We start from the raw sequence: 21307 nt of genomic DNA, 5'->3' as shown, positions 1-21307 counted from the left end.
CTTGCTGACGGAGTGCGTGTGGAGGGCGCTACCAACGGTGATTCCAGGAGGAGGAAGGCAGGGTGTGAGGACGTGGTGCTGCCAGCGCTTGTGGGGTCTGCTTGTGCCACAGTACAGATTGCTTGTGGGGGACACGGGGACGTGGGGATGGGCGCTCTTGGGGTAACCGTATGGGAGGGTGGCATGGTGTCTCACAAGGGTGGGTGTGCTGTCGCTTGCAGTGCCAGAGCTCACGGGGGTCGGGTGGAGCACATGCAGACCTGTGTGCAGGAGGCAGGGAGGCACCAGGCCTGGGCAGAGCCGTCAGACCCTCTGAGCACAGAATCAGAGGGTACCTTGCACTCACCGAAAGACACGCCGCCTGTCCAGTGGCCTCCGTGACTTTGGTGTTTGCCATAAATGACCAAAGTAAACAGCCGAGGTTAAAGAGGTGAAGTTCCCATGTGTTTTCCCAGTTTAGTTACATACTGGAAGGCAGCGCGTGCCCTGCACAAACCGTGCTCTCCTGTCCCTGTTGGGCTCAGAGAAGTGTCTTTTCTACAAAGGTCTTCCTGTGGTAATTGAGACAGGGTGGCGCTGGCAGAGGGATGGGCGTGGCTCCGTGGAGTGGGATGCAGGGTCCAGAAATGAAGGCCGGGTCTGTGGCCAGCTGACCCTCAGTAAGAGTGCCGAAGGAGTGCCAGGAGGAGAAAGGTGGGCTTCCCACGCGTTGCTGGAAGGACCGTGGCACCGCATGCAGCCTTGGGCTGTGGTTTGTAACTGCACCGGGTATGAAGAGTCCCTCTGGGTGCATCATCGACCCGAGTGTGAGACCCAGAAATGTAAGGCTCTTAGGTGAGAGTCACAGAGCGTCTGTGCTTCCTTGGTTTAGGCAAAGATCTCCTAGGATCATGGATCATGAAAGAAAAATTAGTAAGTTGGTCTTTATCAAAATCAGTGACATCTCCTATTCGAGAAATAGAAATGGAAAACATGGAAAGTACTTGTAGGACACACATGGTGAAGTCCCGGTCTGCCGAGTCAGTGGGGACTCTCTGGTGATAAGAAAACACTGTGAAACCTGGACGAGATTCGAGCAGCTGTTTCACCAAAGAAGCAACAGTGATAGCAACCAAATGTGAAAAGGCGTTCAGCGTTATCAGTCATGGGGGACTCCCGTGCAAACCACCATGCTCAGTCGTTTGAGCATCCGACTCTCAGTTTTGGCTCAGGTTGTGATCTCAGGGTCATGGAAAGGGGCTCCATGCTGGGCGTGGTGCCTGCTTAGGATTCTCTCCCCCTGCCCTGCCCCCACATTAAAAAAAAAAGAAAAGAAAAAACAGTGAAATGCCACCACGTGTCTCTGAGAGCAGCTTTAGAAACAGAAACCTGGCGGGGCAGACGCAACAAGCGCCCGGCTGGAGCCCGTGCTGCTGATGACTCGTGGAATCTTAGAGTCATGTGCGAAGTTGGCCACTTCGACAAACGTACATTGACTGGACAACTTAGCACTTACACGCCTGGGTTTCCCCCAAGGGAAGTAAATCATAGATGTGCACAGGGTAAAACCCAGACATGAGTGTGTCTGGTGGCTTTATCTGTAATTACTGAGAGAGGAGCAATGCTGAGGGCTTCCGCGGAGATGTGGCACCATCCAGGACTGCCCAGCAACATGGGACTGAGCTAGCTCGCCAGCCGGACAACAGGGTGTGCGACTCTCCTTTTTTTTTTAAAAAAGAGATTTATTTATTTATTTATTTATTTGGCAGAGAGAGACAAAGATCACAAGCAAGTAGAGAGGCGGCGGTAGGCGGGGCAAGCAGGCTCCCCGCTGAGCCCGATGCGGGGGCTCGATCCCAGGACCGAGATCATGACCTGAGGCCGAAGGCAGAGGCCCAACCCACTGAGCCACCCAGGCGCCCCCAGGGAGTGCGACTCTTAAACACAGTTTGCTGTGGTGAGAGTTTCAGAAGGCCTCGCGTGCTGCGAGATTCCGTTTTACCGGGGAGAAGGCAGTGGAGTCTGTTCTGTGTCTGGACTGTGGTGTCTACCTGGCGGTCTGCGTTCGGGAACGTTCATAGGTCCATGTACCTGAAGTGGGGGGGTTTGTACTGTATGTAAATTGTACTTCAGTAAATCCTGCTTTAAACATTTGCATATTCTCTAGGTGGCACAGCATATATGAAAAGGTTTTCTAGTTGTGTGATTTAGGATTATTTATTTTCTTCCTACTGGCAGTAGTCACTTTTGCTCCGGCCGCGTTAACAAGCACCAAGAGCTGTAAGGGGGCCTGTGGCGCCACAAGCGTTCTCTCTGAGCGACCCGCTCCTCGTTGTGGAGAGCGCAACGCCCAGATCATGGCACTCGACCCTTCGTTTTGCAAAAGGCTGATGCTACGTATAATATTTTGGAAGATAAGGAACTCACCCATGTTGTGTTTCCTGAGGAACTCTCACAGACAGGGTACTCTTGCTGGAGAGGCGGGAAGAGTAGCTACCAGACGGGCGGCCGGCTTTCCAGGTCCGCGCCTGGACTGGGAAGGAGCTGCCGATGACGGGGGCGGGCTTCCTGGGCTGCCGACGGGCAGGACAGCATCACCTCCCACCCCCGACGGCTATGCGGCGCTGGGGAGGTGTGTGGGGCGTACAGGGCACGGCGAGTAGGTCTGTCTAGGGGGCCCAGGCATGAACAGAGTGGCGGTGATTCCCGTACCCGCCAGGAGGCTCCGCACGGCTGTGTGTGCTCGGTGCCGGGAGATCCCAGATTGGCTGCTCACAGAGTTTGGGTGGCCAGCGAGAGTATGGATTTTGAGCCCTTGCTAGTGCCTGAGCACAGATACGATGCTGTGTGTAACAGAGCAGATTTGAGCAGAGTGGAAGCTGTTTTGGAAGTCCAGGAGCAGATTTCTGTTTCTGATGACAAGGGGAGGTGACTTACACTGTTCTCCCAGTGAAACAAAAATTATTGGATAAAAAAATTTTAAATCTTTTTTAAAAGTTTTAAGAGAGCTGACCAAAGAATACGTAATGATTAGGGCAAAGTCTCAGGGAAGAAACCCAGAGAGAAAAACGGTGCCCTGAGGCGGGGTCCTGCTATGGACATTTTACCTGATTTGGCGGGAAGCTCCAGCACAAAGCCCCGGGCTCTCCTGCTCTCCCCGGAGGAGACAGAGGTGCTGACCCCTCAAATGGGGAGCTCTGTGGCTGAGCCCTTGGGGCAGGGTGTGAAGCAGAAGGAAAACCCGCCTGCCCTCTATGCTGTTGCTGAGGTGGAGGGGCCCGATGGGGACCCCCCTCCGCCTGCAAATCTGTAGCCACACTTCGGCCTGTCAGCTTGCAGCTCGAGCGGATGTGGCCTCAGTTGGGCGGGGGTTCCCGGCTGGGCAGCCAGGAGCCGGTGCAGGTGCCACTGGGGGGAGCTCGCCTGGGACCTGGGCTCCTTAGACCCTCCACGAGTGACTTGGCAGCGTAGCGAGTGGTGCACGGTGGAAGATAAACCAAACACAGGATGGAAGAGTGGCATCCCGTGGAAACAGCGGGCAGCCGCCCCCACGTGGCATAGTGCAGTTCGTGGGTGTGGATCATAAAGCACCTATGCTTCTGTTTCTGTTTATTTTTCAGAAAGGCCTCCATGCCCATGTGGAGCCCACATGGGGCTCAAACTCGCGGCCCCCAAGACCAGGAGCTACACCACTCCTCTGAGTGCGGGTGCTATCTCTTTCTTTCTCTCGCTCTTTCTTTCTTTCTTTTTTTTAAGATTGTATTTATTTATTTGCCAAGAGAGAGGAGAGACACGGCAAGAGAGGGAACACAGCAGGGGGAGTGGGAAAGGGAGAAGCAGGCTCCCCACCGAGCAGGGAGCCCGATGTAGGACTTGATCCCAGGACCCTGAGATCATGATCTGAGCTGGAGGCAGATGCTTAATGCCTGAGACACCCAGGTGCCCTCTTGCGGTTTTCTTAATCTTTTTTTTTTTGTCTAGCTGAACTTAAGGATGCAGTGTACAAAGCACGTAACCTACAGAGTAGGTGTTCACTGGCTGTGCTGTCAGGAGGGCCTCCGGCCAGCAGTCAGCTGTTAGCAGTAAGGCTCCAGTCAAAAACCTTGTACGTGGATTTGCCAACTGTGTGGGGGCTTTGGTGCCGTAATCCCCACACTCTTCAAGGGCACTGTAGAGAACTTCTGGAAATGAAAACTATGGTCGTCAGAATTGGAAGAGGTCCCTGGTGATGGGCTGTTCACACACCACTGAGGAGAGGACTTAGGGAACCGGAAGAGAAGTCAGGAGGCATTTTCCCGAATGCAGTGCAGGATGACGGCAGGGGCGGCGTTGCAAGAGGTGCCGTGAGGTCATGGGAGGGCCGACCGGGAGGGTGGGAGTGCGGTTACCCAGAGTTCAAGTTGGGGAGGAGGGCAAGCAAGGGTGTTGCTGGAAGATGGGGATTTTCCAGGTCGGAGGAGTGACACTGAGCCGTGTATGCAGCCGTCCCCCCGGAGCCTGATTCAGCCAGGGGCACGGTGGGGTCGTCAGGGGTGGGGAAGCCAGGAGGCCTCCAGAGTGACATCTGTGCTCCAAGAACTGCAAATCGCTGCTTACCCTGCGCAGCCTGTTCCGGAAATCGCTTGAAGAACGCCGGTTCAGTGACACTTGTAAGCAGACACTGGGCGGGCTAGCAGCAGGTGGTCCAGACGAAAGGACACCACTTGAGGCAGAAGGTCTGAGAAGTGAGCACAGAGGTGGTGACAGCAGACAGGCAAGGCGCAAGACTGACCCCCCCCCAGCAGCCGTGACCCCTACGGGGCTGACAGCAGGGGTGTGAGCTGCATGGGGTCCGTGGCTGTAAGCGGCCGAGGTGCTGAGATGCTCTGGACTCCCGTTCAGGAACAGTGTGAGACTGTCAGTGAGAGGTTGGCAAGTACCCAGGTATAATATTTTTAAAAAGTTCATTTATTTAGTATTTATTGAGAGAGAGCAAACACAAGCTGTGTGGGGTGGGGGGTGGGGCAGAGGAGAGGAGCAGGCTCCCGCTGCGCAGGAAGCCCGATGTGGGGCTCGATCCGCAGACCGTGGGGTCATGACCCGAGCTGAAGGCAGATGCTTAACAACTGGAGCCCCCCAGGCGCCCCTCATAGTACAATTTTAGATGAGCCACCAAGAACATAAAAGGAGTGTAACTTCTAGACTTTGGGGGGAAAGTGAGACTAAACGCTGTGAGCAAAGGCAGGAGACACAGTTGAGGACACGTGGAGCCGGACGGCTTGAACAGAAAGCGCCGCGTCGACGCTGGAGTTGCCACGCGGGTAGGAGTGGGGCCGCGCAGAAGGGCTGGGGGCGAACTGCGCAGTCTGGAGAAACGTCCCAGTCGCCCACACGGAAGGGGGCCAGTGGAGGCAGGTGCACGTGCGCCAGCTCTCTCAGAGCTGGAGCCGGTGGGTCTGTCCACAGTGGGTGGTAGGACTGGGCGGCTGTAGCCGTGCGGGTCCGGTGGTGGTGTGGGGGACCGCAAGGTGGCTCTGTGCCACCAACAAGAGCTGCGCAGGCAGGAGGGGGCGGTGGTGGAGAGTGGGACCCTACACCGTGTGTTGGGGAGCAAGCACAGGTGTCCGGAGGGTAGTCAGAACCTCACAGTGTCCCGGGGGACCAGACTGTCTATCCAGTGCGGATTAGAGAGACATGGTAGTGTCAGAATGGGAGTGGGAGTCTTGCCACCTGAAACGGCTTTTTTCTGGGTTGACGGTCCACTTTGAAACTCAAGGCCCAGGTGAAGCGTTATTCCTTCCGGCGTTCCGATTGCCAAACCATCGAGCTCTGGCAAGTGCTTCCTTTCTCGGGTTCAGAGACAGATGTTCTCTTGTCTTCTCCAGTGCACGGGGAAGCCTTGAAAGTGTAGCGCGGAGGTACCTGACGACTCCCCCGTTGCTCTTACAGACCTCCGGAGGCTCTGCTCCAGCCCCAGGTGGTCCATACCCAGCCCCTCGGCGCCGCGGCTCCCCGCCACGCCACGTCGACCTTGTGGTCTCTGGCACCAAACCCAAGGTGTTCGAGCGGTTACCTCTGTGACAGCCTCAGCCGTGGTCACTACCAGCCTGACCCCAGTGCAGACTCCGACCCGGTCTTTGGTGACTCAGGTGTCCCAAGGTAAGGGCAGGTGGGGTTTCGTGGTGAGCACACGTGCATGCCTCTGTCGTGGGAGGAGAGGCGGGCAGTACGTGTGCGCAGCGTGACGGCGTCCCCTCTCCCAGCCACAGGGGTGCAGCTGCCCGGGAAGGCCATCACTCCCGCACACTTCCAGCTGCTCCGGCAGCAGCAGCCGCCGCCACCCCCACCCCCGCCCTCTCAGGTGCAGGTCCCGCAGATCCAGGGCCAGGCCCCGTCGCCAGCACAGATCAAGGCTGTCGGCAAGTTGACTCCGGTGAGTGTCTCCTAGGAAACCGCACACCCGCTGTGGGGGGCCCCGTGTGTCCCTTAGCTGGAAGCACAGGTCTGCTGCTGTCCTTGTAGGAGTGTGCTTGTGCTGCTCCTAAAGACAGCTTTCTGCACGGAGCCACGTCTGTGGCCGCGTGGCCGGCCTGTTGACAGCACTTGGGAGCCCTGTCTTCCTGCTTGCTGTCTGGGGCTCTGTGCAGCCGCTTGGGCTCTGGAGAAGTAGAAAGCCGCTCAGGTCCGTGCCCGACCAGAGAAGATGCTGGCGGGAAGTGCTGCTCCGGGCTCCAGGATGAGGTGCCGGATGCTTGGTCTCCTCATGCGTGGTTCCTTTGCAGTGCTGAGCGCTGGGTTTGCTACCCTGTGCACCGCTGTGCAGCTGTGTGTGTAAATGCGTTCAGTTTGAAAGGAGGTACTGTCTTCTTGCCAAAACGGAGACGTGTTCTTGCTTGGCACGGAAAAGTGAGTGGAGAAGCATATGTAATAGAAACAAGACAGTGTTTTAGAACTGCAGCTAGCTGCTGGGCCAGCCACAGTAAGTACCTGACCTTGGACCTGCCCCTTCTCGGTTACGGAGGGGACAGGCGGGCATGCCGGAGGGCCATGGAGCACGCGCCAGCCCGAGCCGCAGGGTCCCTGCTGCAGCCCCAGCACGCATGCCAGAGAGAGGAGATGCAGCTACGTAAACTGTTCAGCCCCTCAGTCACACCAGCCACGTTCAAGGGCACAGTGGGTGTGCATGGCTGTGGCTAGCCTGTTGGACAGGCCAGTTCTAGAATATGCCTGTCACTGTGGAAGTCTGGGGACAGCGCTAAGTTAGAAAGTTGCTGCCCACCCCCCTGGCCTGGCCTTCTCCCCTTCCTACCTCTCCCAGAATATGATGACCGGCTGTGCCCCGCATTCCCTCCTTTGGCGGCCAGAGCCCCGCTTACCTGCTGGTTGGCCTGCATCTGGATTCTCCACTCTTTCCTGTTCTGAGTCAATTCCAGAGTCACTGTCATTTTCAGATAGTTATGAACTACACACTAGAAGTTTTCTGAAAAGAAAATTGATTCCTTAACGTATTTTTGGGCTGTTTTGACATGTTGATGCTGTCACTTCTTCTTCTTTTTCTTCTTTTTTTAAAAGATTTTATTTATGTATTTGACAGACAGAGATCACAAGTAGGCAGAGAGGCAGGCAGAGAGAGAGGAGGAAGCGGGCTCCCCGCTGAGCAAAGAGCCCGATGTGGGGCTCGATCCCAGGACCCTGAGATTGTGACCTGAGCCAAAGGCAAAGGCTTTAACCCACTGAGCCACCCAGGCGCCTCGATGCTGTCACTTCTTTTAAAGACCCAATTGGGGTTTATTCATCAGTTTAGTCATTTGGAAACAGTTGGAATGAAAAGTTGAGAGGTGATACACGTAGTAAGTTTACAAAATTCAAGAAGGACCTTGGTTTTAAGACTTTCTAAAAATTTTATAGTACTGTAGGTTTAAGTTGACATACTTGTAAGTGAGAAGAAACAGGAATTTTGCTATGAATTTACTCATGTGTCAATCATCATTTCTGGTTATCATCAGCGGTACACGAGTTTTCTAATAAAGGGACATGGAGGGGCACCTGGGTGGCTCAGTGGTTAAGCCTCTGCCTTCAGCTCAGGTCATGATCTCAGGGTCCTGGGATCGAGTCCCACATCGGGCTCTCTGCTCTGCAGGGAGCCTGCTTCCTCCTCTCTCTCTCTCTGCCTGCCTGTCTGCCCACTTGTGATCTCTCTCTGTCAGATAAATAAAATCTTAAAAAAAAAAAAAAGGGACATGGAACAGCTGTCAGAACGCCCCTGGAGGGTGGTTTGCGTGTTGTGTGCTAGCCACTGTCTGCCTTGGTGTTTGATGGATAGAACAACAGTAACTTAAACCGAGATTTATAAAAAATGGAATGCAGTTAATATTGATGAAAAGCTACTTTATCTGGGTTTTAGGAACATCTGATCAAAATGCAGAAGCAGAAACTGCAGCTGCCCCAGCAGGCCCCCCCACCGCAGGCCCCGCCAGGGCCCCCACAGCCCGCTACACAAGTGCAAGTGCAGGCCCCGCCACCCACGCCGCAGCAGAGCCCCCAGCTGGCCACGGTCACGGCCCCGCGGCCCGGAGCCCTGCTCACGGGCACCACCGTGGCCAACCTCCAGGTGGCCCGGCTCGTAAGTTCCAGTTGATACGTTTGTTTTTCCAAAGCTATGTCTTTTAACATTTAATTGAATTGTTACTGCTTGTTGAGGACCATGTCAGGTGTCTGGCGGACCTACAAGTCAAGTAGAAGATGGGTGCCTTCCCCCAGGAGCTTAAGTTTTCCTCGGACAGGATAAAATACAAGTGGAGGCTCTCACGTCGTCCTGCTTCCCAGGCCTGGAGCTTTGCAGAGCTCATGGTGGGCTGGGCGGCACAGGGAGGGCGAGGTTTCTGCTGGTGACGAGGCCCATGTGGTTGGAGCAGAGGTTGCGGGGAAGGAGACCCATGTGGGGAGGTGGACAAGGCCAGAACGCCAGGCTCTGGTGTCCCTGTGCTCTGTTGGCACAGAGAGACGCGGGAGGTTTCTGAAGAGGAGCAGAATGTCGCAGTGAAAACAGTAGCAGGGAAGCTCAGTTAAATTCAACAAGCATCCATCAAATGTCCTGTGGGAGGGACAGCGTCCCATGAGGCAAGCCGCTGCCCTCGGCTCTATCCCTGTCCTGTGGTCCGTGCCCAGAGACCACTGCCGAGGCCGGGGTGGATGTTTGAACGTGAACTCCGGTGTGCAGGTGGCAGAAACAGAGGCCCTCGGCCGCAGTCAGTAACTTGTCTGAGTCCGAGAGCTCATCACCTGCAGCTCACCTGGGCGCCTCGCCCTGACCTCACGTCTCTAAGAAGCAGGGTAGACATGGACTGAAACTGGGAAAGACAGTGTGGCCTCACCGTGTTCACAAGACATGCCAATTCAGAGAAGGGCGGCGAGCCCAGGTGCCAGCCAGAGCATGGGAAACCCGCACTGCTCACGCGGGACTGGCCAAACAGGTTGGCTTCCACTCTGGGAGGCTCTCCCGTCCCTGAGCTACGCAGCGTGCATCTAACCGGCGGTCCTGGTTCTCTTCTTGCGGGAAGCAGTAGTGGAGGGAGGACAGTGGGACGGACGCGCGGTCCTGCTGTTTGAATCGCGTTAGAGGAGACAGGTCCCTGTTAACTGGGGAGTTTATGTCCCCATGTTGGGGTAGTCTGTGACTTTGGAAAGGGAGAGAAACGGTACAAGTACTACAGAGTATTCTAAGTTGCCCCATCTCACACACCTGCACAGTAGGTCACGTGGGTAAGACCAGCGTCTGATGGGCTCAGTGCTGGCCTTCACATTCAGATGTGGGGAGTTTGAGGGTTAGGGGTGCTTTTTACTTCTCTATGTTTTCTCAGGTAGTCTGAGTGCTTGTACAGGTAAGATGGGTCTGTTTTCTGAAGATCTAAGTTTGGGACACAAGTGCTTGGTGGCGGCAGGACACTGAGTAGCAGGAGGTGTGTCTGCGGGAAGGGCTGGGGTGGTCGTGGGCTGGTGTTTGTGGGCTGCGGTGGTCGTGGGCTGGGGTGGTGGTTGACCTTCAGGCATAGCTGGAGAAGTGGGAGACTGTAGGAGTCTCTGTACAGGACACTGGAGTGCGAGTCTGTAGGGTGGTGGTTGACCTTCAGGCGTAGCCAGAGGAGACATGAGTCTGTAGGCGACCCAGCGGGATGGGGCTCCTCAGAATTCTGAAGCCGGGAGGAGGAGCAGCAGAGCCCGACTCCCGGGCTCCCTGTAGCAGGGTCTGAGTGTGAGAGCGGGCGAGCAGCTTTGGGTTCCCCACGCTGGTTGCTGATGGGTTAGGAAGCATAGCGCAGTCCTCTGTGAAGTGTGGCCCCTCAGCGGACGACCACTTCCCACCTTTGTGGATCTGTCCTCTTGATCCACTTGAGCTCTTTGGGGGGAGTGCTTGCAAAGACACAGACACATGGCATCCCGAATATCTGTGGACTCTCCCGTTTTCACTGTTTAGACCCGGGTTCCCCCTTCGCAGCTGCAGGCGCAAGGGCAGATGCAGGCTCAGGCACCCCAGCCTGCGCAGGTGGCACTGGCCAAGCCTCCCGTGGTATCGGTGCCGGCGGCCGTGGTCTCCTCGCCAGGTGTGACGACCTTGCCCATGAACGTCGCCGGGATCAGCGTGGCCATCGGACAGCCGCAGAAAGCCGCAGGTACCTTGTGGGCAGCCCCTCCCCCTCCACCCTTGTCCCGCCGAGAGCCGGAGCGGGGCGACAGGTCTCCTGCTGGCTTCTGTGCGGACGCCCATTTTGAGCGTGTCTGGGCACTGTCTGGCCAGTGTGCCTCTCAGAGGTGCCCCAGGACAAACTGCAGCCCTTGCCCTAACCAGTTACATTCGGAACTCCCCACACCTTTATTTGAATGTCCTTGCGGGCCCACAGACATTTTCAGAATTGCCGCGGGCCATCTGGTCTGTGTTGGCCTAGTTTCCGCGTGCGGCTTTTTGTACGGAAAGCAGTCAGTGTGAGGATAGCTCAGCGGTTCCGGACATGGAGGGTAGCTTCAGGGAGGCCGTGAGACCCTTGTCCCCACAGAGCACTGTGACTGAAGTCTTGGTCGCTGTTCACAGGACAGACCGTCGTGGCGGCAGCCCGTGCACGTACAGCAGCTGCTGAAGCTGAAGCAGCAGGCCGTGCAGCAGCAGGAAAGCCATCCAGCCCCAGGCGGCCCCGGGCCCGGCCGCCGTCCAGCAGAAGGTACCGGCTCCCCGGGCGGGCTCCTGTCGTCCTGGCCGCGCGCTGGGCATGGAGCGCACGGACAGCAGGAAGGCCCAGCAAGGGACTTTCCTGGCTTCCCGGCAGCCACGCACACAGAAGACCTGCGCCCAAAGGTCTCGGGGTGGGAGCTGCAACGAGGCCCTGCAAGGAGAAGGTGGTGACGGGAGCCGGTGGGGAACCGTGAAGCCGGCCGTGGAATCGCGTGGCTGGGTTGGGCCTGAGGGGCCCAGGGGTGCGGGTGTAGCTCTTGGTGCGTGACTGCCGGGGCTCCTGGTGTGCAGAGTGATAGGACCACGTCCTTGCCCCATGTGGCTTGCCGGGCAGAGGGGCCCGAAGGAGTGCTGTCAGCGTCTCCCTGACTCAGACGTTGGGAGTTGGCTCTCTGAGAGGAGGCAGGGCCTGGGCGGAGCTGTCGGTAGGGCCAGTGTGTTGAGGCCGTGCCCCGGGCAGGCACTGTACTGACCTCCAGGAGCAGAGCGTGCCCCCCACTCTGCTCCGTGTGCTTCTGGCAGCATGTGGCCCGGGGTGCAGATGTGCGTGTTCCGTGTTCACACCAGGCATTGTCCCTCCTGCTTTCGGAACGGGGTCGGGTGCCCGGCCTGAGGTGCTCCCCGTGTGAGCTCGCAGCTCTCCGGGCCGCTGGTGCCTGTGCTCAGAGCAGGGCTGCACGTTACTTTGAGGAAACAGGATCAGAGAAAGGAAGCGACTCACCTGGAGTCATGGAGCTGACTGGGTGTGGGGCTGTGCACGTGTCCTGCCCCTCCATGGGCAGCAGCCGAGCCCCGATCTGACGGGGGCCAAGATCCTGCCCGTCCCTGACGCTGCTGCGGTTTGTGGGGACAGCAGGGAATTGGAAGTTGAGTGGTCCTCAGCAGCCCAGGGTGAGGTGACGAGCTAGGAGGGCCCGACAGCCAGGAGGGGCCACACCGGCAAGGAAGGTGGTGAGGCTGGCAAGGGCAGAGGCACTGGGACATTGGTAGAGCAGTGTGGGCCGGGCCCCAGGAAGGAGCTGTCCCAGCAGCAGCCCACTGTCCTGGACGTGTGCCCTTCAGACAGCCTCCTGCCTTCCGGGGAGAGCTGTGGCCTGGGGTCTTCTCTGATGGAGAGAGTCAGCACACCCGCCTCTGGGCGCTGCCTTCTTCCCTGCTGGTGGACAGTTCCGGGAGGGACAGCACTCAGTCCCCTCCCCAGTCCTCTCCAGCTGTCCTTGGGCTCAGCTGCAGGGCAGCTCTCACGTCGGAGCCTGCCACGGGCACTGGTCACAGGAGGACAGGGACACCGCCGGGTGGGCCTGGGTAATCCAGTGGGCTTAGCTTACCGCTGAGCGAGAGGTTGCTGCAGCCTTGGTCTGATGTTCACGGGATTTGAAAGAAAAGTTCTGAGACGTTAGAAAAATATGTGTGTGTAACCGTGGCTTTGTAAAACACACACCGTGTGTATGCTTAGTCTTCGGAGTAGGAGTCCCGTTCTTCTGGCAGAGAAAACTTAGAAGTTAATCATGCAGGGACAGTGCTTATAGGTTTGTTATCCTTTGTGCTCAGTATTTTAGAGTATGTGCCCGAATCTTCAAGTCAGATTCAGGAAAGAGACGTTCACTCACGTGATGAGCAGGCAGAGGACGTGAAGACGAACCCCGGCCTGGTCTTGGTGGGGGACTTCCTGGCGGGGGGTGCTGGGCGTGCCGGCCAGGCAGCTGCAGGGCTGGGCAGGGGGCAGGCGTGCCGGGAGTGTGGAGTGGTCATACTGTGGCTCTTGGGGCATTGGGGGCCCAGGGGAGGCCCTGGCACTCCAAGAAGAGGACACAGCCTGGCCTGGTTCTAACTTGGGCGGTCTTCTCTTCCTTCAGATCGCCGCACAGCAGATTGCTGCTCAGGGCCAACCACAGAAGGTCACCTATGCCACCCAGCCAGCCCTCAAAACGCAGTTCCTTACCACACCCATCTCCCAGGCCCAGAAACTGGCTGGGACCCAGCAGGTGCAGACCCAGATCCAGGTGAGCACGAGTTGGCGCGAGGCGGCTCGCGGGACAGCAGGTGCCCTGGAAAGTGAGTGGTCAACGTACAGGCTCCGGAGAGCGAGGACAGAGGTAGCTGGCCCCCGACACTCCTCGCTGGCTTTTCCACCTCTGGGGTCATGGAGTATGGCTTGGGGGCCATGCTGGGGTCACACTCTGGGGGTTGTCCTTCGCGTCTTGGGGGGTCCTCCCCTGATTTAAGTGAGTTGACACCTCCATTGCTCTGCTGCTGATGGCCGAGGGGGCTGCTCTGGGCCTCCGCTCCTGGCCTGTGGAACTTACAGACGGCCGGCCTTTCAGCAACAGTGACTGTTTCTTGAGTGTGGGCACCGCACGTGGCTGCCTGGGGTGGGGGAGCTGTGCTGTGAGTGTGTGCGTGTCTGTCAGGCTTCTGCTGCGGTCCCAGCCCTGCAAGCCTCCGCTCAGCCTCGCCCTTCTCCTGCATCTCCTGCCGAGCCCTGCAGTTCTGCCATTTGTGAATCTTGACGGTCAGGGCTCCCTTCTGCCGAGTGCTGGCTGCGTGTCATCCCGGCGCCGTTCCCTTCCTCTGGGAGCCTTCAGGTCTCCGTCCCGCTCACTGGCTGCTCCCAGTTTGTGACTTATTTTCACCCTTAACTCTGTGGAGTCTTTGCAGGAACAGGAGTTCTTAGTTTCAACGTGTTGAGTGACCAGTTTTTCTGTTTCTGAATCGTGCTTTTGTGTCTTAAGAAATTCTTCCCAGAGGTCATGGTGTTCCTTTCCTATCGTGTTCTAAAAACACTGTAATTTTTCTTTGACACTGAGGTTTCTCATCTTCCTGGAATGGGCTTTTCCAGACAATGTAAGACTAGGAATTCAGCTCAATTTTCCCATTAGAATATCCTGTTGTTTTCAGCACCGTTTTCCTTCTGACCCATGGTGCGACTCTGGCGTAGGTCGTGCATGGTCGTGTGTGGGGCGCTCTTCGGCCTTGCGGTCCCTATGTGGCCGTCCCTGTGGCCACGTGGTGAGCCTTGGCCCCCAGGACAGACCGTGCCCTCCTATTGAGAACGTGCTGCTGTCCATGGCCCTCCTCACCTCCCTGGCAGTTTCAAGTCTGCGTGCTAAGCTCACTCAGCACAGGCAGAGCTGTTGCGACTCCCGACGGGATTGCGCTTGTGTACGTCGCTGCGGCAGTGCGTGTGCTAGTCTGCGGGGCGTGGAGCCACGTTCACTTTTTAGACGACGTTAAGGGGGAAAGCGATGTCTCTGCCGTTTTGACCGTAGACTCACCCACACGATGCATCTTTTGCCGTCTGGCCTTTTCAGTGCCCTTTGGGTGTTCTGAATTTTTCCCAGGACAGTCTTACCACTTGGATTGGATTTGTTCCTGAGTGACTGGTGTTTTCGGATGCTTCTATAATCGTGTGTTACCGGGCGTCTGTTTTCCGTCTGGGCCTTTCTCTTGGTGCCTTGACTTTTGAACCTCACTGCTTTGATCGGTCCCTGTTCTGGGACAGTCATCTGTGGCCTCTGGCACTTCCTTTGTCCCTGGGTAGGTGGCCCACGCCAAGTGGCGGTGGCATCTTCCTCTTCCCTTGCCCAGTTCTTCCGCTTTGCCATGCTGGCTAGGGCTGCAGCCCCCCTGGCTGGTGGTATGTAGGGAAGTCAGCTGTATCCCTGTTCATGTGATTGTTTTGCAAGGTTTGAGTTTTGAAATCACCTTTCAGTAGAGTCAGAATTTTCACCTAGTTTGCTGAATGTTTTCATTCTTTTTTATGGTGGTTTTTGTCTCCCCCAGTCTCAAGGCCTCAGTCCGTCTCCGGGCCTGTGACCCCAGGTTTACAGCTGCGGCCGACGGCTAGCCCCGTTGCAGACTCTTAGTCCTGCCTGCCTTTGGACAGGTCCCTGAAGCTGCGTGACCTCTTGGGTGCCTTGTCCCACCCCTGTGTGCACCTGAACTTCTCCAGCTCGGGGGCAGCAGCCCCCCACCCCCGTGCCAGGCCCACAGTGGCTGGACCCCATCCCTCAGCGATTCTGTAACAGAGTGGGAGGTGTGAGACTTGCTTTACGATGGTGCCGGGTGCCCTTGTCAGGTCGTCTGGTTACTACTCGGTTACTTCTGTGTCCTTCCATGTCCGTCACTGACAGGCATACATCGACATCTCCCACTCTGTTTTTGCATTTATCTGTTTCTCCTTCTATTTTTTTTTCCCATTTTTGCGTTTTTAATTAGATTCCCACCTGTTAGCTACGTTTACATTAAGGAATTTGGGTCTTCACTGCTGTCTCAGGAACTGTGTTTATATTTGTAGTAGTTATTTTCTCGGGAACCAGTTCTTCTTGAAGCCTATCTTAGGATTGCTTCGAGGTCTGGGTTGAAGGCTGACTCCTGCTGGGCGCCCGTGGGCACTGCCAGGGTCATGTCGGCTGTGGCATGAGGGTTGGTGTGTCTCAGGCAGCGTCATTTTGGTTCTGAACCTGTGTCCCCTCCCACAGCAGGTCAGGGCCTCAGGCAGCCGACTTCCTCGAAGACCCCTCTGGGTGACGGGCACAGCTGCAGGGCTGGTGAGCGGTCCTGCCCGAGTTTGGACTTGGCCTCTGGTCTGCCGTGCCTCGGCTCCTTGCTCTGGGTTCCCGCCTCCGCTTGGCTCTGACACTGGGAGTCCCTCTGTGGGTGGCCGTGCCGGCCCACCCTGTGCAGGGACGTCCTGCTCCTGCTCCCCAAGTCTTGCTTGCCCACCAGGGCCGAGAGCTTCCAGGCACGGCTCTCTTTGTCTTAGCAGATCCTGTTTACAACTTTTACTCGAGTTACAGTGAACTAGAAAGTGCTTTCTGGTGATTTCAGGTTTTACAGTGGGAGCCAGCGGCCTCGGAGTCCGCCACAAGTATGTCATGTCATCCACATTTCCTGTAGAACTGTCTCGGGCAGCCTTACTTTCGCCCTGTCCTACCAGTTAGAGACCCGGTGGGGGTATCCCGGCCCCAGCAGCTGGCTGCTCCGGACCTGTTGTGCTTCTCTGGACTGACACCCCGACAGGGTAGACACGGGGCCTGAACCGTCTCGCCATGTTGAGGCGGCCATGTATGTGTGGGATGGCGCGTGACAGGCGGCGTAGGGTGGAGAGGTTTGTCAGGAGCAAGGATCGCGTCGTGCTGGAGGGAAACACCACGAGGTGATACAGTAGCTGCCCTGAGATGTTGGCACGCGTTTGGAACGGGCTGAACCCCGCTTGGTCCAGATCATTTCTCGGTGAGGGTGCCTTCCCGGAACGGTGCCCAGACTTGAAGAGGGGACTTTCGTGAGTCAGTCTGAGTCACTCTGTCCTCAGTGTAGTTCTCTTACATAAACCCGGAGTGGTTGCTGGTGAAAGAGAAGCCGTGACTGAAGGATGAGAGCAGGCGAGCTGCTGGTGCCCGCTGCCTGCAGACGAGGGAGGCGGGTGCTCCTTTGCGGGAGTGGGCGCTGAGGGGCTCCGGCCAGCAAACGGAAAATTGCTCTGCAGTGGCATCTGGCCCCTGGTCTGTTCCTGCTTTTGTATTAAGAACTGAGAAGGAAGGAGAGGGGACAGTCTTCTTGTGCATGCGTTCATGTAAATTCTACATTTGGCTTGTTTTGTTTTGTTTTCCTCAAAGGTTGCCAAACTCCCTCAAGTGGTCCAGCAGCAGACACCCGTGGCCGGCATCCAGCAGGTGGCCTCTGCTTCCCAGCAGGTAGGACGTGCAGATGCACAGCCCTCCCGGGAGTCCCACACGGGCTTTCCGGTAACCTTCACGTTTCCCCTCAGGGGGGTTTTTTGGTTTTCACCCTGAGAAAGTAGAAGACTAACTATCAGAGAATCACTTTGGATGTTCATAATTCAGAAAAGATTAATTTGGGGACAACACTTAGTCTGAGCAGCCAGTTCAAACTCAGTGCCAGGTGTCCGAAAGGAGCCCGTCCGTCTGTGGGACCTGAGATCCGCTGGCGATTTCAGATGCGTCCTCCGAGCCGAAGCCCCCATGCCTTAGTTTTAGGGAAACACAAAACAGTCTGCTCGCGGTGACTTTGGTCCTGGAAGTGTTAGTACTAGTGGGGACAGCCGTGACCGTTGTCACCAAACTGTCAGGCTCCTGCCTTTTATGTACTGCTGCAAAATGTGGCTGTGTAAAGCAGCACCTTAACAGAACACCGTTTTGTTCAAAGTCCCATGGCACGTAGATTCCAAGGCACCAAAAGCACTAGAAGCCAAATGCCGCCCCCAGGCCCCTGCCGTCTGCCTTTGCCCAAAAGCAGCAGTGATTTCATTCAGTGGCTCTTCCCTGCTTCTGTGTGGTCGGAAACCAGAGGTCGTACCGTGATACGTCACGTGGTTCTCACATCTCACAGAAGCTTCTGAATCCCCCCCCGCACCCCCAAGAACGTTTAGTTGGCCGTGTTACTAGGCCGTGTGTGATTTCTGACCGTTCGGCTCAGGCCTCCCCGCAGACTGTGACCCTGACTCAGGCGACGGCGGCCGGGCAGCAGGTGCAGATGATCCCCACGGTGACGGCAACCGCGCAGGTGGTACAGCAGAAGCTCATGCAGCAGCAGGTGGTGCCCACGGCGGCGGGCCAGCTGCAGAACCCTGGCGTCGCCGCCTCCGCCCAGGTGCCGGCCAGCTCCGACAGCCCCGGCCAGCAGCCCAAGCTGCAGATGCGAGTCCCTGCCGTCCGGCTGAAGACGCCTGCCAAGCCCCCGTGCCCCTAGTCGCAGCGGCAGGCTGGCCTCGGGGCGGGCCACCGGGCACTCCACTGCCGAGTCAGGAGCAGGCACGTTATTTATTGCTGAACCGTGGAACCGTGTCGTTGGAGGCGTTTGGCCCTGGGGAGGTTATAAGGGAAACAAAGTGGTGTCATCGTTTTACTGTCCTGCGTCCCATTCTGCGGGGGGCGGTGAGCCGTGGTCCATGCCCCTGTGCCCATGTCCGGTGACCGACAGCGGAGGTGTTGCTGGCAGCTTCAGCTTCCCGTCTCTGCAGAGCGGTAGTGCCGGCTCTCGTGTGTGTGCGGTGTTCTGCACGGGGCCACGTAGAGGGGCAGTGAGCCATAGAGGAGAGCTCTTGAACCTGAAATCTGGTCTTGGACAGCATCTCCCACTGCTTGGCTCCATACTCCTACCTGAACTCGCATTCTGGTCCTCGGAGAGGAGAGAGGTCAGCTGAGGAGATCATCTCCGGTCTGAGGCGGCCAGTGTGGTTTTCTCTTTCCCTCCTCCGAGGTGTTACCAGGCACATTCATGACCTGCTTCCGGCCATGTGAAGGCCCACCGTCCCCGACAATTTTCATTCCAAAGAGCAGCCATGGGGCTCACGCCGGGCCCACCCGCGGTGCCGTGGGTGTCCTTTCAGCACATCCAAGACACTCCCGGCTGGTGGATGAAGCGCGTGTGTGAACGGAACACCCTGGAGCGGCTCCGGCAAACTCCGTGAGGCTCCCGTCTCGGGCTGTGGGGCCTGGACTGCTGTGTGAGGGTCGGACCCCCACCCCATCGCTCTCCCGCCCAGCCCAGGCGGGACCTGCTGACAATGGAGCAGCCTCCGCGGACAGGGTGCAGGGTCCTTGACAGACGTGGGTGGCGTGAGTGCTTCCTCGCGGGCTGATGAGCAGACTTCTGTCTCTCGTGAGTCCGGCGTCGCGCCTGGGAGCGGATGCACTCCCTCGTGGGTCCGTGTAAAGCAGAGGACCTTCTATGCAGTATTTGGGGACGCACTTGAGGGACAAAGAGGAGGCCCCGTGTTTGCTTCTGTTTTATTTTTTCACTGCAGTGAGCTAGTATAAGTGTTTGCAGTGGGCGTGTTTGGCCGATGACGTCTGCTTACCTGGACGCGCTCTCCCAGGCCCACGCGCGCATCGGGCTCCCCGCTCTGTGCGCTGGCTCTGGCTCTCTTCTGCTGTGGGTCCAGAAAATCAGGTCCTGTTGGGTGTGTGTGGGCATTCTGAGAGTCTCACTGTTCGTTTTCTGTGTCCTCCCCCGTGTACCACTCTGAGTGGCACGAAGGAACGCGGACCATAGTTTTGGTTTCCCATCGATTTACGTGGATGGTAACATGGCAGCATTTACTGAAGTGACGGGGCAGCTCATTACTGAGCTCTGGTGAGAAGTTTGGAGGAAGGTAAAAATCAAGTGTTGAAAAAAATGGAAGGGACTTAACATGATACTTCGCTGCACTGTGTGGCGGCAGTGCCGTGACATGCGTTCTCACCACCACGCTCTGGCGTGGCCCGTGCTGCCAGGAGAGGACAGCATGCCGGGGACTTCTGCTCTCCTACCCCGATGTGCAGAGGTGCGGCGTGATTTGTGTGCCCGGTGCGCCTGGCCCCCCACTTCTGGGGGCGCTGGCAGTTGGCCTGGCGGAGGAAGAGGATCTGTTTACACCCGCTTTGGCGCACCCTGCTCGGGCCGCCCGCTGGGACAGAAGCAAGTCGGCGTGCCAGCATTTGTGGCCTGGGGACCCTGTCTGCCTCAGTGCATGAATGAGCGGTCCTCATGTGCGAGGCCGCGTCCTTCCCTGGCTGCTTACGTGGGACCCAGGGCGGACTGTTGGCTTTTGTCCAACTTAGATGCACCGGTGGCCCCCAGCTTCACCAGCTACTGCAGGAAACCTCCTCCTCCCCGGCTGTGGTTCTTTTCGTCTTCTGCTGTCAGGGGTCCACCGTCCTTTCTGAGCTCCACGCGAGTGTGGCGTGGTTCTGTCCGCAGACTCCCGCATGGCCCAAGAGCCGGCACCCCGGCCAGGACAGCATGCGGGCCGGCGGTCAGGCCCACCGCTGGAGTGTTGTCCGACTCCCTCCTTCAGCGAGGCTGGGCTGTTTTCCAGGGGGCTGGACTGGGGCTCTTCCCACGTGATGCCCCGGAGGCGGGGCTCACCTGCAGGCGGTCTTCACCACTTTCTGTCCCCTGTGTCACCACACGCTGTCACGTTTCAAATATAAAGGAAGAAGACTGAAATTGTAAATACTTTGTAAACATATGCATTTGTACTTGAATAGTAGGGTTTTAAAAAGGGCACTGATATCCCAGCAAACAAAAGGTATAATAAAATGACCTTTTTCTATGCTTTTTCGTTTTATCTTTCGTAGAAAACTAGTATTCAAGTTAAAATAAGATGCTAGTTTTGTTTGATTTGTGTGAAGAAAACACAGCGGGAAGGCATGCGGGGTTGGAGTCCGGGGATTGATTCTCCTGACTGACCCCCGCCGTGGGAGGAGTGGAGTGTGTGGGGTGGTTCTCAGGGAAAGCTACACGCTCCCTGCAGAGACGGAGGACTACCTGGTATGTGTGTACACCGCAGTCCTCGTGTGACCTGGTGCTCCCCGTCGGGTGGAGGGTCAGGTGGGGCCTCACACGCACTCTACCCAGCACTCCTCTGAGCAGGCGGCCTGCTTTATCATCTCTTTTGTTTTTGATTACTTTTCCTTTTGTTAAAAAGAAAGTTTCTGGGGGCACCTCGGTGGCTCAGATGGTTGGATGTCTGCCTTCAGCTCAGGTCATGCTCTCTGGGTCCTGAGACCGTGCCCCACATTGGGCTCCCTGCTCTATGGGGAGCATGCTTCTCCCTTTCCCTCCTTCTCAAATAAATAAAACCTTAAAAAAAAAAAGTTTCTGGGGGCGCCTGGGTGGCTCAGTCAGTTGAACATCCGACTCTTGGTTTGGGCTCGGGTCATGATCTCTGCGTTTCCTGGGATCTAGCCCCACGTCGGGCTCTGTGCGCAGCGCGGTCTACTGGAGCTTGTCTCTCCCTCTCCCTCTGCTCCTCCCCTGCCCACTCCCTCGCTTGCTCTTAAATAAAATCTTAAAAAAAAAGGTTGCTAGTAAAACATATCTACTTTTTTTTTTTTAAAGATTTTATTTTTTTGACGGACAGAGATAACAAGTAGGCAGAGAGGCAGGCAGAGAGAGAGGAGGAAGCAGGCTCCCCGCTGAGCAGAGAGCCCTACGTGGGGCTCGATCCCAGGACCCCAGGATCATGACTTGAGCCGAAGGCAGAGGCTTTAACCTACTGAGCCACCCAGGTGCCCCAAAAACATATATACTTTTTAATTAAAAATGCACAACTTCACACACTGCTAAGAAGCACCCCGGGAAATCTGTGGTTATTTTTGTCTTCCACTGCAGGGATGG

At 57.0% G+C, this 21307-nt stretch overlaps 1 protein-coding gene across 1 annotated transcript in view; it reads left to right on the top strand.

Annotated features, from left to right (window-relative positions):
* The window catches only part of EP400 (E1A binding protein p400), a 97074-nt gene extending 76832 nt beyond the window's left edge, over positions 1-20242 (top strand). The window contains 12 exon segments of the mRNA XM_047696510.1: positions 5908-5931; positions 5933-6004; positions 6006-6117; positions 6222-6391; positions 8363-8581; positions 10433-10628; positions 11045-11061; positions 11063-11119; positions 11121-11171; positions 13039-13185; positions 16801-16878; positions 17621-20242. Of these exon segments, the coding sequence (XP_047552466.1) occupies positions 5908-5931; positions 5933-6004; positions 6006-6117; positions 6222-6391; positions 8363-8581; positions 10433-10628; positions 11045-11061; positions 11063-11119; positions 11121-11171; positions 13039-13185; positions 16801-16878; positions 17621-17893 (1416 nt within the window). The 3' untranslated portion in view covers positions 17894-20242.
* The last annotated feature ends 1065 nt before the right edge of the window (positions 20243-21307 follow it).

Source organism: Lutra lutra, chromosome 12, assembly GCF_902655055.1.
Source record: "Lutra lutra chromosome 12, mLutLut1.2, whole genome shotgun sequence".
NCBI classification, from domain to species: domain Eukaryota; kingdom Metazoa; phylum Chordata; class Mammalia; order Carnivora; family Mustelidae; genus Lutra; species Lutra lutra.
This window is presented reverse-complemented; position numbering and strand designations above follow the sequence as displayed.